At 32.7% G+C, this 18,731-nt stretch overlaps 2 protein-coding genes across 9 annotated transcripts in view; one reads left to right on the plus strand and one right to left on the minus strand.

Moving 5' to 3' along the window:
• LOC145328400 (uncharacterized) overlaps positions 1-18,731 on the minus strand; it is a 195,123-nt gene that overhangs the window by 21,318 nt on the left and 155,074 nt on the right. The gene's annotated exons all lie outside the window — the stretch shown is intronic.
• The window catches only part of LOC145328398 (uncharacterized), a 58,172-nt gene that overhangs the window by 5,036 nt on the left and 34,405 nt on the right, over positions 1-18,731 (plus strand). For 4 of the 8 annotated variants that reach the window (XR_013882437.1, XR_013882435.1, XR_013882438.1 and 1 more), the window contains exons 1-4: positions 6,400-6,432; positions 6,880-7,097; positions 10,386-10,612; positions 11,335-11,382. Coding sequence is in view for 1 of the 8 variants with exons in the window: in XM_080172036.1 (XP_080028162.1) it covers positions 10,574-10,612; positions 11,335-11,382 (87 nt within the window). In the remaining 7 variants the exon portion in view is untranslated. Of the gene's footprint in view, positions 1-1,597; positions 1,663-2,026; positions 2,107-2,356; positions 2,448-2,892; positions 2,991-3,462; positions 3,611-4,041; positions 4,138-5,292; positions 5,378-5,805; positions 5,912-5,996; positions 6,029-6,254; positions 6,324-6,399; positions 6,433-6,879; positions 7,098-10,353; positions 10,613-11,334; positions 11,383-18,731 lie in introns of those variants that run through there. The other 4 variants (XR_013882434.1, XR_013882433.1, XR_013882432.1 and 1 more) reach the window with 4 other exon arrangements.

Below are 18,731 nucleotides of genomic sequence, written 5' to 3' on the forward strand. Positions count from 1 at the left end.
TTCCAAAGTTATAAAGTCTTTTTAGTATGTTGGTTATGCAGGGCAGGGGTTAGACATCTTAGGGGTGTATTCACCCTTCTGAGAATAGAATTACACCCCTTGTTGTATGAATTACACCCTCCCCCCCCCCTGGCAAAACCCTCTTTACGCCACTTTCTTCAACTAATCAAGTTTTCCAATTATATTACCTACTCATCTAAAATATGGTTATTTGACAGTGACAAGTCATTGTCCTGACGTCACTCTGTTATGAAAAGTATCTTTTAGTATGTTTTTATTTTAGTTTTCTTTTCTTATCTTCTTCTTAAAACACAAAATTATCAATAACATCTAAGAATAGACTTAAGACAAAAGAATAAAAAATACTTAACTTTATAAATAGGTTGAATATTTTTCTTTTACTTCTTTATAAATAATTTGGTCTGTCAGTCTGACCGGTAATGCTACAAAATTAGGGATAGCAATCCGTCAAATTTTTGGACCGGATTCGGATTCTTACAAGAATCCGTCCAAAAAAAAGGCGGATTCCCGCGGATTCCGGATTCTTATTTTTGACGGATTCCGGATTCGGATTCCGGATTCTAGCAATATTTTAAAAGGCTTTTTTTAAAATTAAAAAATTTAAGTGCTACAAATGTCCTAAAAATTAATTTTCTTTGTGTTCTCTATAATTCACTTCCGAGAATCGAACCAGATTTTAAAAGATATTATATATAATGATGAGAATGACAAGTATTAAAAACTCAAGACGCTAATTTTAGCCTACCAATTAAGAATCCGAATCCGCTATTAAAAACAGATTCCGGATTCGGATTCCAAAATTGGCTAAAAATTGGGCGGATTCCGGATCGCGGATTCGGATACGGATTGCCAACCCGTACAAAATACCAATGTTTTTAAAACAAAGCTTTTGTGATCAAGAAATATAATTTTTATGTCACCGAATATCTGCTTAAATTATTATTAATCCGTCCATCTATCACCATCACATAATTTTGGTATTACACCTCATGGATGTTGTCATCCTTGTTTTTCTTGACTATTTGATTCTAAAACTCCATTTATACAATGTACATGCTTGAAGAAATAAGAGAAAATACGTCAAGAAATCTTTTTACGCCACTTAAATATTTTAATTAAATCTATTTATGTCGAAAAATTACATGTAATATAATATGTTACATTCAGGAACTGTAATATACGTTTATTTTTATTGATTTTTTGAGGAAAATTAATTTGGTTTAATAATATGAGTGGTTAATAATGTGTTTAATATGAGTATGAAAATACAAAAGCAGCCTGTTTTTTAAAAGCTTGAAATTTGGGTTTTTCTTTTCAGGAAAGCTTTTTAATGTTTTAATATCAAGAAAATAAAAATTGTGGTAATTTTTTTGTGGGGCGATTTTTCTTGGAATATTGGAATTGGAGCTTCCCAAAACCGTTAAAAACCTTTCCTAGACCTACCAAAGTCTGTAAAGGAGAACAAAATCGGTATAGTCGCTTGTGGCTAGAGAGGTCCAGCGCTACCCAGGCTGCAAGAGAGACATCCTGTTACTTTTTTACACCTAAGGTTTTACAACAAAAAAATATTTTTTAGGTACTGTGTACTCTTCCCAGGACGTTTGGCTATTCTTATGGTTGGACTTTTCTATCTTGCCATAGGTAATTACCCGCGGCTACGCCCATTGAGGACTTTCAGGGGGGGGGGGGGGGAAATTATTTTCCAACTTTTACTTTAAGTTTCTAAAAGTAAAGTTAATTAAAAGTTTAGTGAGGGACATAAATTTTCTAGAGGTGATTTTTCTAGTGTAGTGGTACCCTTATTTTTAAAAAGTTATTAACCTTTCCTGGACCTATAGAAGCTTCACTGGAAAGGAGAACCATATCGGTTCAGCTGTTAGAGAGATCCTTCTGTGCACACTGACCGACATCCTGTTAATTTTAGTTTGTTAGTCTGCAATCGCCCTTTCTATTAAAGCTGAAAGTCCAATCCCAAAGATAGTTTTAAATGGCCTACTATTTTTAGGTACAGCTACTGTTGGTCAACTGAAAGCCAGCGAGTTCAAGCGCTGGCTTAACTTCCATGTTTTTACCTCATGCTTTCAGGTTAGACATTGAAATTGTTGCACACAAAACACAGCTACTCTTAATTCTATCCTTGACCGTCAAGTTAAGATTATTTTCTGCCAAATCTAAACATAGGATTAAACCCTTTGTTTAGAAATGGAGAAAAAGATCAGACAGGACATTTAAAAGTATTTATTTATTTTAAACTACAAATGTGAGGTATTTATTATTCTAAATAGGATAAATTCCACCCTCTACACATAAGTTCAACATTATTTCATATTTTTAGGTTCTAAGTGGAGCATTATCTGCTGTGATTCGTTACCACAACACAGAAAACCGGCCCAAGACTGGGATTTGTGTTGCCAATCATACTTCAGGCACATTATACTCCTTTATAATGGTAGAAGTGCAATTTTGAAGTAGATTTGCTTTGGACAGACATTGTAATTTGTCAAAGAATTAGACATCAACCTTTCCACTAGAATCTTATTGCTCAACTTGACCCTTATCGTATAAAAAATTCAACCTTTTAAAAAAGGCCTTTATAAAAAATCTTACCTTATTTAATCGGCCCAGACCTTTTCACAGGTCATATGCTTTAGACAGACAGACATGCTCTTGTAGAGGGCTACTAAAGCATTTTTTATGTTTTTTACAAGTTTACCTGTACAGCAAATTACAATTGGACCAATCGTTCTGAAGGTATTTACCTACTTATTATACTTTATTCGTTTTAAAAATCTAAATTTAAATACTTAAAGGGACAAGTATTTTGTAAAACAATTATCAGAACAATATTATAGAGTGTAATATGTTAACTAGTTATTGATGTGTTAATACTCGCCTGTGATAACGCGTATGCCCTGATAGGACAACGTCATGGCGGCCTTATTGGTTTCTTTGAGAGACAACTGTCTAAGGTAAACTTTTACTGCAAGTGAAATCTAAATATTTAGGGGGCATGCGAAATATAAGATTTTGACAGTACAATACAAAAATACTGTGTATGGAAATGAGATTCGATTCTATTACCTCCCTGACGACGAGCGGGTGAGATACTGTCGAGCCACGGTCGCGGGTTCGTCTGCTTGTTAATTGAGATTTTTTCTTGAAGGGAAATGAGTTCATACAGAAAGACTCTAAGCAACCTATCAAAACAAAATTTGGATCATGGAAAGAAAGTGAAGTAGCGGTTTTTTTTTATGTTATCAGTGGCTTTTCTCCTATTTCTAGCCTTTGCGTTGGGCTCTAACTCTGGGGGCCAATTTCCTAAGCCTGTCGGGCAATCAATAACATTAACTTAACCTAAAATAACATATCTAAAGCTACTATGAAAAGACGTAGAGACCCGATACTTCCTTTTATTTCCATGATCCTAAAAACTTTTTTTAGGCCTCTCCTCAAATTTGGTTTGAGCGTTCCGAGGCCAAAGACCGTTTGTTGGTGACCCAAAGATTGAAAGAACACGTTGAAGATCCGAAAACTCTGCCCATTCTAATTTTCCCCGAGGGGACTTGTATCAATAATACCAGTGTCATGCAGGAATAGTGTTGTACTACTCATTCGAAGCAGGGATCTGAAGGGATAAGACAATGATTGATAAATTGATGTGAATCCCCAATGATGAATGATACACAAAATTAATCCTTCTTTAGTTTAATACGTGGTTGAAATATTTGGACATTCAACTTAATGAACCAACCAATCAAAATTTATTATAAGTCCCCAAAGATGTTAATTCAAGGAATAAAAAACGTTTTTTTTTTTAAACTTTGGGTACTAGTGAAATAAACAGTCCAATGTCCCCTCCCTTCCTCATAGAAGGAATACTGGGTCAATGGCAGACAAATATATTTCATTTTTCACAATTTAGCAAAACATGGATTCGTTAATGGCAAATAAATTATCATTTTCCCAAGAACAAAATTCTTACGGGTTTATTATTTGGGTACAACATTATATTGTGAATATAGTTCAAGAAGGGTAGTTTTGAGGTTGGTGGAGTTGTGTACCCAGTTGCTATCAAGTATGATCCCAAGTTTGGCGATGCTTTCTGGAATAGCTCTAAGGAATATTACAGTTTGAAACCATATTATGAATCCATAAATATTAGTTTTTCAAATAAATGCGCGTTATTTAGGTAATAAATTATAAGCTTTTTAATTACGTTGCAGGGGTATATTTTCTGCACTGTTGACCTTGCTAAGAGAGGGGGGTGGGGGATAAAAATATGTGAAAAGGAAAAAAATAAAGAGCTCTGAAAACATTTCCCCCCATCCTTGGGGGGGGGGGGGGGGGATAACTAGAAAAATATGTGGAATGGGTAAAGACATGAATAAAATAAGGAGTACTGGAAATATTTTTTCCCCTTTTTCTGAGGAAAAAACTAGGGGGGGGAGGGGGTAATGAAATATTTTACAGCAGTTAAAAAAATGAACTTTGTGCAGAATATACAGTAGGGTGGGTCGATTTTGGACATTTTTTTTCTGAGGCCAAAGCGGGGATCTGCACTCAATTTATATAGATATAATACACCTCTGGATGATTTAAAATTTATCCTAAGTCTTAAAACCGCTGACGACCAGACATTCAATTGTATAGCTATTTGTAAATGGGAGTCAAAAATTTATTGAATCAGAACTATGGCTTCATGGTGCTCCCTGGAAATGCCTTAAGGAGCTGAGTCAGGAACTTTTGTCCGTTTCAAAAAATCTCGTTCCTAGCCTGAGAAAATCTAAAAAACCTCTACAAATTGGACAATTCTCAATAAACCTTAAATTTTTTTGGATTTTTAGTGATTTCTAAGGCTAGGAACGAGATATTTTGAAACGGACAAAAGTTCCTGATTCAGCTCCTCAAGGCCTTTCCAGGGAGCACCATGAAGCCATAGTTCTGATTCAAAAAAAATTTTGAATGTCGTCTTTGCATACTTATAAGTAATGAATTATATTTTTAAGTGGTCGTGTTCTAAAACTCAATTTTTTAAAATTCTTTTTCGGTCAGAAATGTTTTTAAGGTTAATTCTATCTGTTGCATATCCCCGCTTAGTCTAATTCCGATATGAACCCACCCTAATATACAGTACACCTTATTGTCTTTTAGATATTATATATACACTATATTATGATCCACTAATACTCTTGTACAATTGATATTCAAAAAATTCATCAAAAATCTTTTAAATTATTGACAAAAAAGTTTGAAACTGTAATATTAATTAACAGGATAGTATGATGATCTACTTATTTAAAATGATGACTAGTTGGGCCATTGTTGTTGATGTTTGGTATCTTCCTCCAATGATTAGGTAAAATAAAATAATTTAATGAGCGGCTATGCCTCAAGAGGCCTTAAAGGGTTAATTCATTGAAGAGGGTCGAATTCGCCGCTCCTCTTAAAATTTTAGTTTTTTAAAGAAAAATTTTACGGGTGGGTCAAGTTATAATGTGCTTGAACGTGCAGTTTTCACTTTCCCATGTTGCCATACAAAAATGTCTCAACCTACTCCATGATGAACCCTAAGAAACAATGGTGAATCAATCAATCACCGAAATGGTTATATATTTGAATATTACCTTGCGCAGGAATAAGGTGTAACCAACAAGCGAAATAAATCTAAAAGAATATTTAGAGGTCGGCAATTGTTGCCCCCAATATCTGAAAATACTTATAGGTATCGTGAAATTTTTTTAAAAATTAGTTTTGTTGTTGGTATAAGCTGCTTACTTTGTATAGGCGAGAGGATGAGGATGCTATTGACTTTGCCAACAGAGTTAAGAAAGAGATAGCACAGTGTGGGGGTCTTGTCGATTTAGTCTGGGATGGCAATCTTAAACGTCAGGTATTAATGGATAGATTGATAGATGAATGGACAGATTTATAGATAGATAGATGATATGTTAGATTAAAGGTGTTGGTTCTTGTGGATTTAGTCTGGGATGGTAATCTTAAACGTCAGGTATTAATGGATAGATTGATAGATGAATTGACAGATTTATAGATAGATAGATGATAGGTTAGATTAAAGGTGTTGAATCCTGTGGAGTTAGTCTGGGATGGAAATCTTAAACGCCATTTAGTGATAGATTGGGTCCTGTCGATTTAGTCTGGGATGCTAATCTTAAACGTCAGGTATTATTGGATAGATAGATACATGGACAGATTTATAGATAGATAGATGATAGGTTAAGAAAGAGATAGCACAGTGTGGGGGTCTTGTGGATTTATTCTGGGATGGAAATCTTAAACGTCAGGTAGTGATAGATAGATATATTGACAGATTTATAGATAGATAGATGTTAGGTTAGACAAAAGGTGTTGGGTCCTGTGGAGTTAGTCTGGAATGGAAATCTTAAACGCCAGGTATTGATAGATAGATAAATGGATGTAAGTTTGTTATAGTAAGTTTAATTGTATTTGTCTTTTATATTTTTGATTTTATGACTTTGTTTATTTTTAACTCCCAAATAGATATGTTTATAAGGAGTATTATTATAAGTGTTATTTATTAAGAGATGGACAGATAAATTGAAATGCTTCATAGATAGATAGATAGATAGACAAAAGGATCAAGTTTGCGTGGATTGAATGATAGATAGATACACAGAGTGCAGATTAATATACTTCTGTAAAAAGCTAGCTTTAAAAAAAACGAAAAAGCAAACAGACTTTTAAATTTAGTCAGTTGTTAAAATTCAACAAGAATACTAATCAATTTTTGAATTCTTAAATCGGACAATAGACATATTTTAGACTGAATGTTTACATTTACTGCAGTAAAGACGATAGAAAAATAAATTAATTTTTAAGGCTGTGAAATCTGAATGGAAAGAGGCGCAGCAACAAGAATTTTCCAGAAGAATAAAAGTTGAATAATCAAATGAATTCTCTTAGAGAATGCAACTGGACTGATGAACAAATCAAATAATATTTCTAGAGTAGCAGTGCTACATATAGCTAACATAAAACATACTCTTATAATGATTATAATTCTATAGATTTTACCCACCTAATATTCAGGGATTATGGTATTAAGGGATATGACGCCTGTTATTTTTTTTATAGAATTTTTATGATGTTGCCATAAATACTTTTTAAAAGGAGTATTTCAGGTTTCTCATAATAGATAATGAAACATTTGATTAGCAGACTATTTTGACTTCCTTTGTCCTCTCTCTCTTAAATTTTTCCTCCCTTTCTTTTCTCTCTCTCTCTCTCCCTTTCTCCCTGGATAAAGTTTATTATACATTACATATATGTAACGGGCACCATATTTCTTGACAAAAATCTTTGATTTGGACCTCGCCTAACATAGTCAGATACCTATGTCCTACACTCAAAAAAAATCTACCAAAATCACAACAAATTTGTAGCAAAACATAGGGTAACGCGGGGTAATTCCGGTCAATTTTTTTCTTCAACTTAAAAAAAAACATACTTCCCAAAAACTTTTTCCGGTTTTTAAGAGTGCAAATGAACGATATGGCAATAACGAAGAAGCCTGTCTTGGTCCCATTAAGATCTCGCAACTAGAAGTCGGTCAAAAATCGGTTTAAAGGGCGGCGGTTGGCCTATACCGGAATAGCCCCACCGGTGGGGCTATTTCGGTCAGTTGACTTTGGGGGGGTGGAACACCCCCTTAAAATATTTTTTTTTTAAATTTTAAACTATGAGTAGAAAGCTGAGGTCATTAGCTTTCTAACAGTACTAGTCGCATGCAGATCAGACAATTTTTTGACAACATTTTCCCCATTTTAAAAAAGTCGGTAAAATCGCAAAAAAACCATCAATTTTTTTCATGCAAACTTTTAAAAAAAAATCATACTTTTTATTATATGATTAGGTTTTTTTTAAGCTTTATACATAAATTAGAGGCAATTTCTGATTCGCAGGTCTTGGAATTTCTTGAAAAAAGTGATTTTTTCCAAAAAAAATTTTAATTTTAAAAATCCTGCCAGTTTTGACAGCAGTTTTTGATACAATTTTTCTTGTCTCAAATTGGCTAGGATTGACCTACAAGGGTGGTTAAGGTGTCTAAAGATGCAAAATTACATGCCTGACAATTAACTCCAAATTATATGGGGTCTAACTCTAATATTTCAACACATTTTATGCAACAGGAATTTTGAAAATGCAAAATTTTGAATATGTACTCTAAATCTTGGAGATAGAACCCATATCCTGGGGAGTTTTTGTTAGGACATGCAAAGAGCTTTCTATAGACACCTTAAACACCTTTCTAGCTTAATCCTAGCCGATTTGACATAAAAAATCCAAACCGCGCAAAAATCGCGAACACCCTCTTATACGAAAAAGATGCAAGAGTTTCATATGGAATTTAAAATCTTCTAGTGGTCTTTCTATTAGACATACCCCTTCTTACATGAGCCAACGCAGCTGATACATCTTCAGGCAAATATTTAAGGCGTTCCTTTGGGTGATATACTCTTCCCATTACTATAAAAATGTGTCTGAAAAATTTTAAATGTCTTTACAATTTGAAAAGCTTAGGCAACAAAACATGACATAATACAAGCAGTAAAATGACTAATAATGTACATCTAACAACAGGCAAGGGAAGGTTAAAGCCTTTGTCATGCATTGAGGTTGTTCATGCTTCCAGATCACCTGAAAAAAAAGTTAGGGTATTATAAATTTATAAATACAGTAATAAAAAAAAAGTAAAAAAAGTGACCGGAATAGACCATATTTTTGAGACGAAAAAAAAATTATGAAAAAATCAAGTTAGAACAACGCCTCCAATTGCAAACGATAAATCAATGCCATATCTTTCATTTTACAAAAACCCGCGGGTCAATAGGACTTACCATTTTTTCACAATTTTAGATTGAACATGGCCTATTTTGAAATTTTTTTTTTGCAAATTTTTTGCAACTTTTTGAGGGCAAAAAAATCATAGAAGGAGTGATCTGACAAAAATTTGCTGAAGTAAGAAATGAAAGTATAGGCAATAAACTACAACTTTGCTTTTCTGAAGATCTCTCGCAAACGTTTAGAACACCGTTAAAAAACGGTTTTAAAAAAGTTGGTCGCGTGACCGGAATTAGACCCCCCTACCGCATTTACCCCGCGTTACCCTACTAGATATAACAATGTGATAATTTGCCAGCTAAAATTAAATTTTAGGTTTAATTAAGTACAAGTTTTGATAGATTAGCAATACTAATAGCTTCATCAAAAAATATGTATAAATTACATAGTAAGTTCATTAATTGTAAAAATGTGTTTTTGAATATCATAATTTTACCAAGAGCTTAAAAATTTTGTCATTAGGTACTCGATGGAAAGCATACATCATATATTTTTATAATTAAGCATCATATATTTATTATTAGTTCATTTTAATTCATTTTCCTGTAATTTTTAGGGTTTATACTTTAGGTTAACTAACATACTATTTGAATGTATTAGGATATCCCCAAATGTACAAATCACAATGTTATAAAGAAAAGAAACACTTAATGCCATAAAAACGTGCCTAAAAAAATTAATATTAATTTAGAACTTCCATATTATTGTTTTATAATTATCGATGAGATCATTTATTAAGATTTAAGTTTTTAAAATAAATATAAAGAAGCTAATGAGAAGGATTTATCTTAAAAATACATTTTTTTTACCACAAAACATCACTTATTAGTTTATGTACTTTTTATGATGGTTATTAATAACCAGGGAGGGATGAGACATTGGGCTGTTTATTACATTAGTACCCAAAGTTTTATAATAACGTTTTTTTATTCGGTTTCCTGGGGACATTCATTGAAATCTGATTGATTGGTTTATTACGTTGAGTGTCCAAAAGGTTCAACCACTAATTGTAATCTACAGAAGGGGTAATCGCGTGTATCATCATTGGGGATGTACAACTATATATCGGCCATTGTCTTATCCCTTTAGATCCCTGATAGTTAACCCTTTTACAAGAAAAAAATATGACATCACTATTGATAATTATTCGAATTATCTACCATCTTTTTTTTTACTTACGTATATTTATGGATAAGAATTCTATTATACTATTTTTATATATTAATTGTAAGTGTTTAATGATTAATATTTAGTAAGAATGAAAATTTACGTTATTTCTTTACTTCAAATAATATAATAATTTGAGAATAGTCCCTTTCGTGATATCGCCTCTTAAGGGGCGTTTCGTCGTATTTTCACAGTAGCTTTCCTTCTATTTATAGCCCCTGCGGGCAGCCTTAACACTGCGGGGCAATTACCTAACCTAACATAAAAAATATATATTATTTAAAGCTAATGTTAAAATACGACGAACGCCCTTTAAGAGGCGATGTCACGACGAAAAAAATTAACAATTTTGAAAATCTAATTTGAACTTGATTTATATCCAGTGTCTTCTAGGGATTTTTCTATTCATATTACTCTATATATGTATGTAAAACCCTATTTTATTATTTCTTTATTTGAATGAAAATATTTGAAATGTTACAGATAGAAGTTTTATGTTGTAAAAATGCCGGTGGTGGTTTCAGATCTTAGAGAACAACTGCAGGTTCGAATTTTGTTACAGTTTAAAATTGAATGATAATAGTTATTTATCGCATCGTATTATAGACATCTTTCAGTGGATTGCCAAAAGTTATAAGATTAAGTTTGTTAGCCCCGAGAAGCTCAAGGTTCGGGCTAACGAAATTGATATTTAATTAATATTATGGTTATTAATTTTACTATTTGTAGAAAATTGTCTATAATACAATACGACACATGAGTTTTCAATATGGCTGAGAAACGGTTCTAAACTTGTGCAGAAGAAATTATTATTAGCAATTCTTTATAGAATGTTTAATATTAACAAAAAAAGACAACATTCATGCAAGCGAAAACAAGAAAGTCAGACACTTTAATAGATTTTATTTAGGAACTCTTTTGGTTGTACTTATGTATTATATCAATCACGTTAATTGTCTTTAAAAAAACAAGCTATTCACCTTTGCTGATAAAGACATTGAAGTACTGAAGGAATTGACGCCCATGACCTTATTTTAGAAATACTTCGCTTCCAATAACATTCTTTTGAGGATTTCATGTAGGCTGAAGATTTGTAGCAACTTTTCTATCCTAGATATTAAATAATTATCTAGAATGACTGTCGGTTAAGTTTTATAAAAAGTTTGTCTTTATTAAATTAATTTGGCATGACATTTTGGCTTTCCTTGGTGAATTCTTTGTTGATACGTTTACTTCTAATGTTAATAGTTTTCTTTCTTTTTTTAGGGTCAGTTGTCTGCAAAGCGAACTTCCCTGACAGAAACAGAAGACCAGGTTAATATACAAACATACATACGTGGTCAACTTTAGATTATCTTTGCGCTACTGCTTTATATTTTCAACTCTACTTGCTTTATTCTTATTTAATATCTTTTAATACAATTAAAGACACAACGACTTATTTTTATCATATAGGGAATGTTATAAAAGAATTTTAATCGATAATGTATGCGTTTTAGGTTTATTTTATCACCACTTTTAAAGTTTCTTATTCTGTTTTAAAATCGTTTTTAAATCACCTATTTTTATTTCATAGTAATTTTGCTATAGATAGCACATCAGTTTTGCTTAAGATTTAAGAAAATGGGTTTTCAGGAAAGATTTTTTTGGACGTCTTGCAGAGCATTTGGTTTTACACAATACACATTAATCCCGTTGTCATTGTAATAAGAAAATTAAGCTTTGAAATTATGTAATTTGAACAAAAGGCCTGGAAACTAGGGTTGGCAATCTGTCCAATTTTTGGACCGGATTCGGATTCTTACAAAAATTCACCCAAAAATAAACTGATTAAACTGTGGATTCCGGATTCTTAGTTTTTGACGGATTCTGGTTATTTGGAATCTGGATTCTAGCAATATTTGAAAAGGCCTTCTTTAAAATAAATTAAGGGATTAAATTTTACCAGGTACTGGTAAGAATTTAAAGCTGTGTTTTTTCATATTTTCACAGTAGCTTTTCTCCTATTTCTAGAACCTACAGCGGCCAAAATTACTTGGAATTCGGACCAAAAAAACTCAAAAGACTCTAATTTTAGCCTAACAATTAAGAATCCGAATCCGCTATTAAAATAACGGATTCCGGATTCAGATTCTGGATTCCAAAATTGTCCAAAAATTGGACGGATTCGGATTGCCAACCCTACTGAAAACACCATAACACTAGTCGCCGGAAGGAAAAAGCAGTTTTTTGAAATGGGCTATCCGAGATTATTACAGATTCTGATATATACATATATAGACTAATGAAAAATGCAAAAAACGAAATCAAAAGCGTTCCTTCTTGGGAGAAAATCCGGGAAAAAGATTTTAGCTATTTTTAACCTAAAATTCACATTGGCAAGCCTGTATAAAAAATATACACATATTTTAAACACGTCATTGATTAGCACCTAGAAGTGGTAGAAAAATGCTACACATACCATTTGAAAGCTCATAACCTCTAGTTTTCATATTGGTATATAACGTTTTTGTACTATGATTAGTTTTTGAGCTATCCTCTGAAGAATACACAAGTTTTAAAACTGCAGTTTTTTTCTTGAGATTTTTAAGTTTGATACTTGTTACACAAACCTTTTTTAGATTATATTACTTAGCACCTAGGAGTTATAATTATTATTAGTTATATAATTATTTTATATACAGGGTGGCCACAATGTACGGATGTACGGAAATGTACGGAAATGTACGGATTTTTAAAAAAGTGCTAAAAAAATGTACGGATTGTACGGATTTTTCATTTTGGTGTACGGAATTTCCGAGCATGGTGTTATAATTAGTGTATTATCTTTAAAAATTAAGTAAAATGTATCATTTTTGGGATCATGAAAAAAACGAAGTTTCCGGTTTCGTCGTTTTTTTCACAGTAGCCTTTCTCCTATTTCTAGCCCCTGTGGGGGGGCTCTAGCCCTGCGGGGCATATTTTCTAACCCTGCGGGGCAATCATTGACATTTAATTAACCTAACCTAACCTAAAATAACCCTTCAAAAGCTGCTGTGAAAAAATACGATGAAACCGGCAACTTCGTTTTCTTTCCATGATCCATTTTTTGTTCTGTATCATTATAATATTTGTAAGTTACATTTAGATTTCACGGGAACCAGTTTGGACAAGAATGGTGTACCAGAAGTTGAATTATTCAAACTATTCAAGATTTGTCTTCAAAGTTTCTATTCAAGGGGGGGGGGGGGGAAGTTCTAACACTTTTGCGTAAACAGTGATTATAGGCTTTGTCTTTGGAGTGAGAGGATAGGTTATTTGACAAAAAAGTTTCCTTTTCGGATGTAGTTTTCCTTTTTTTATTAAAATTTTGGATTCGGCCTCCAGGTTCCGGTACTCCAGGCCTCCAGGTGGATTCTGGACAAGTAAAAAAAAAATTAACTAATCTAAAGAAAATTTTGAAATTAGGCTCCAGGTTCAGGTACTGCAGGCATCCAGGTAGATCCTAGACAGGTAAAAATTGAAATTTTTTACTTAAAAAGTAAGAACAAAACTTATTTAACAAAAGTAGCTTCTTTATAGATGGTATTAACTAATTTGAAGAAAATTTTGAAATCGGGCTCCAGGTTCAGGTACTGCAGGCCTCCAGGTGGATCCTGGACAGGTAAAATTTGAAAATTTTTACTTTAAAAGTTAGAACAAAACTTATTTAACAAAAGTAGCTTCTTTATAGATGGTATTGACTAATTTTAAAAAAAATTTGAAATCGGGCTCCAGGTTCAGGTGCTGCAGGCCTCCAGGTAGATCCTGGACAGGTAAAAATTGAATTTTTTTACTTTAAAAGTTAGAACAAAACTTATTTAACAAAAGTGGCTTCTTTATGGATGGTAGGAACTAATTTAAAGAAAATTTTGAAATCGGGCTCCAGGTCAAGGTACTGCAGGCCTCCAGATGGATCCTGGACAGGTAAAAACTGACATTTTTTTCTATTAAAGTTAGAACAAAACTTATTTAACAAAAGTTGATACTTTATGGATGGTATTAACTAATTTAAAGAAAATTTTGAAATTGGGCTCCAGGTTCAGGTACTGCAGGCATCCAGGTAGATCCTGGACGGGTAAAAATTGAAAATTTTTACTTTAAAAGTTAGAACAAAACTTATTAAACAAAAGTAGCTTCTTTATAGATGGTATTATCTAATTTAAAGAAAAGGGGGGGGGGGAAAATGTGGTGACTCGTGCCACGACATACCAGCAATTTTATTTTGGGTGCTACTCCCTTAGTTTTAGAGATAATTGGGTGAAATCTTTTGGGCTGGGTCACTAATTACCCCAACTAGAGGTATCTTTCAAAAAAAACGGCGGCGGGTCCGCCGCTCCCGCCGTACGCCGCCATTTTCCGCCGCCGCCAAAAAAAATTTTTTTATTGCATTTCTCGCCGAATTAGGCAATTTGGAATCATTTGAGACCATGTTATTTTTTTCAAAAATTTTTCCCCTTATAACCAACCCTGCGGGGGGACTTAGTCATTTTTTTCAAATTCTCGTTTATTAAGGTATATCTTAAATTCAGTGCTTCTCCTGTGCTTTTAAAGATATTGAAACAAAATCTTTTGAGGTAGATCAGTAAAAAATATTTGAATAAAAAATGGCGGCGGTACCGCCGCTCCCGCCGTCCACCGCCATTTTCCGCCGCCGCCGCCAAAAATTTTTTTATTGCATTTCTCGCCGAATTAGGCAATTTGGAATCATTTGAGACCATGTTATTTTTTTCAAAAATTTTTCCCCTTATAACCAACCCTGCGGGGGGACTTAGTCATTTTTTTCAAATTCTCGTTTATTAAGGTATATCTTAAATTCAGTGCTTCTCCTGTGCTTTTAAAGATATTGAAACAAAATCTTTTGAAGTAGATCAGCAAAAAAATATTTGAATAAAAAATGGCGGCGGTCCCCCCGCAGGGTTGGTTATAAGGGGAAAAATTTTTGAAAAAAATAACATGGTCTCAAATGATTCCAAATTGCCTAATTCGGCGAGAAATGCAATAAAAAAATTTTTTTTGGCGGCGGCGGAAAATGGCGGCGTACGGCGGGAGCGGCGGACCCGCCGCCGTTTTTTTTGAAAGATACCTCTAGTTGGGGTAATTAGTGACCCAGCCCAAAAGATTTCACCCAATTATCTCTAAAACTAAGGGAGTAGCACCCAAAATAAAATTGCTGGTATGTCGTGGCACGAGTCACCACATTTCCCCCCCCCCCCCTTTTGAAATTGGGCTCCAGGTTCAGGTTCTGCAGGCCTCCAGGTAAATCCAGGACAGGTAAAAATTGAATTTTTTACTTTAAAAGTTAGAACAAAACTTATTTAACAAAAGTGGTTTCTTTATAGATGGTATTAACTAATTTGAAGAAAATTTTAAAATCGGGCCCCAGGTCAAGGTATTGGTAGGATCAAGGTAGGATCAAGGAACAGGTAAAAACGGAAATTATTTACTATTTAAGTTAGGAAAAAATTTATTTAACAAAAGTTGTTACTTTTTAGCTAGTATTACCTAATATGAAGAAAAAGACGAAATCAAGTTTTGTTCTAACTTTATTAGGAAAAATTTTCAGTTTTTATCTGTCCAGGATCCACCTGGAGGCCTGCAGTACCTGAACCTGAAGCCCGATTTTAAAATTTTCTTCAAATTAGTTCCTACCATCCATAAAGTATCAACTTTTGTTAAATAAGTTTTGTTCTAACTTTTGAACTAAAAAATTTCAATTTTTACCTGTCCAGGATCTACCTGGAGGCCTGTAGTACCTAAACCTGGAGCCCAACTTCAAAATTTGCTTTAAATTAGTTAATACCATCCATAAAGTATCAACTTTTGTTAAATAAGTTTTGTTCTAACTTTTAAAGTAAAAAAATTCAATTTTTACCTGTCCAGGATCCACCTGGAGGCCTGCAGTACCTGAACCTGGAGCCCAATTTCAAAATTTTCTTTAAATTAGTTAATACCATCTATGAAGTATCAACTTTTGGTTAATAAGTTTTGTTCTAACTCTAATAGAAAATTTTTTCAGTTTTTACCTGTCTGGGATCCACCTGGAGCCCTATTTCAAAATTTTCTCCAAATTTGTTCCTACCATCCATAAAGAAACAACTTTTGTTAAATAAGTTTTGTTCTGGAGGCCTGCAGTACCTGAACCTGGAGCCCGATTTCAAAATTTTCTTCAAATTAGTTAATACTATCTATAAAGAAGCTACTTTAGTTAAATAAGTTTTGTTCTAACTTTTTAAGTAAAAAATTTCAATTTTTACCTGTCTAGGATCTACCTGGATGCCTGCAGTACCTGAACCTGGAGCCTAATTTCAAAATTTTCTTTAGATTAGTTAATACCATCTATAAAGTATCAACTTTTATTAAATAAGTTTCGTTCTATCTTTAATAGAAAAATTGATCTTGATCAGTACCTAGTATGAAACCAATTTTACTAAATAATATATTTACTACATAGTAGAAAAATGTACGGAAATGTACGGAAAAATGTACGGATTTTTTTTTTAGCATGCACGGAAATGTACGGATTTTTTTTAAAAACCTTGTGGCCACCCTGTATATAGGTAAAATTTTATATTTTGGGTACTTTCAATCTTAGCTTAATTAAAAATTGTCTTTGAAATGTGTACAGTTTGTAGTAAGAACCAAGGAGGGAGGGGGGGAGCTTATACACTTATAGGAAATTAAATTCAGTATAAATTTTTGCCCTGGATATTTTTGGGCTTGTTGTTATAGTTATTAACCTTTTTGCAAATCTCTTATATCATTAAATCTACCAGTAAAACTTTAAAAATTGAATTTTGGCACTTTTCTTCTAGGGGCTAGTTTAAACACTTTCTTTCTAAGGGATAGTGGGGTGAAACATCCCCCCCCCCCAATTGTAAACTTATAAGATCCAAGGTGAGAAGGGGAGTTTATACATAGGCAATGAAATTCAGTATAAAATTTTGCTCTGGATGTTTGTGCTTGTTGTTATAGTTATAAACCTGATCATTGTAAAATCTCTTATATGATTAAACTACCAGTAAAACTTAAGTTTGGCACTTTCCTTCTATGGACGAGTGGGGTAAAACTGCTCCAAAACTACTAAAACTTATTCTTAAAAATATTGGGCTGATTTTGTTAATGAATACTTTTTTTCAAATCACTAAAGATTTCAATTAGGCACTCTCTTTCAAGGACTAAATATTTTTTTTTTCATTATGTGAAATAAGTTTTCATTAGAATTCAACATGATATTTTTGAAAATAAGCTCAGAACTCATAATATTTGTATTTTGGGGGGTGTTTTACCCCACTAGACTCTAGAAGGAAAGTGCCAGAATGAAATCTTTAGTGACTACTTATTTCAATTATGTGAAAATTAAATGTTTACAATAAATTAGCTTGATATCTTTAAAAATAATCTCATTATTTACAATTTTAGTGTTTTAGGGGCTTTTTTACCCCAAAAGCCCCTAAAGAAAAGTGACAAAATTTAATTTTTAAAGCTTTAAAGGTAGATCCAATCTTATAAGAAAATATTAAAAAAGAATCATTTGATAACTATAACAAGTCCAAACAGCCAGGGCAAAATATGATACTAAGATATAATTTTAATGTTTAAGGGGTTGTTTTACCTCACTAGCCCAAGAAGGAAAGTGCCAAAAAAATCTTTAGTGGCTACTTATCTCAATTAGGAGAATAAATTTTAAATTAAAAAAAAACATCTTGATATCTCTAAAAAAAAACTCAAGCCTTAAATTTTAGTGTTTTGGGGGGTGTTATATCCCACTAACCCTAAGAAGGAAAGTGACAAAATGAAATCTTTAGTGACTACTTAGCTTAATTATGTAAAAAAAGGTTTACATTAAAAAAAATTGGCTTGATATCTCAAAAAATATGCTCAGACCTTAGATTTTAGTGTTTTGGGGATGTTTTAACCCACCAGCCCCTAGAAGAAAAGTGCCAAAATTCAATTTTTAAAGTTTTACTGGTAATATAAGAGATTTTACAAGGTTAATAACTATAACATCAAGCCCAAAAATATCCAGGGCAAAAATTTATACTGAATTTCATTTCCTATAAATGTATAAGCTCACCCCCTCCCTCCTTGGTTCTTACTACAAACTGTACACACTTCAAAGACAATTTTTAATTAAGCTAAGATTGAAAGTACCCAAAATATAAAATTTTACCTATATAAAATAATTATATAACTAATAATAATTATAACTCCTAGGTGCTAAGTAATATAATCTAAAAAAGGTTTGTGTAACAAGTATCAAACTTAAAAATCTCAAGAAAAAAACTGCAGTTTTAAAACTTGTGTATTCTTCAGAGGATAGCTCAAAAACTAATAATAGTACAAAAACGTTATATACCAATATGAAAACTAGAGGTTATGAGCTTTCCAATGGTATGTGTAGCATTTTTCTACCACTTCTAGGTGCTAATCAATGACATGTTTAAAATGTGTGTATATTTTTTATACAGGCTTGCCAATGTGAATTTTAGGTTAAAAATAGCTAAAATCTTTTTCCCGGATTTTCTCCCAAGAAGGAACGCTTTTGATTTCGTTTTTTGCATTTTTCATTAGTCTATATATGTATATATCAGAATCTGTAATAATCTCAGATAGCCCATTTCAAAAAACTGCTTTTTCCTTCC

The sequence above is a fragment of the Acartia tonsa genome, chromosome 9 (assembly GCF_053477335.1).
Source record: "Acartia tonsa isolate MP-2025a chromosome 9, ASM5347733v1, whole genome shotgun sequence".
Lineage (NCBI taxonomy): Eukaryota > Metazoa > Arthropoda > Copepoda > Calanoida > Acartiidae > Acartia > Acartia tonsa.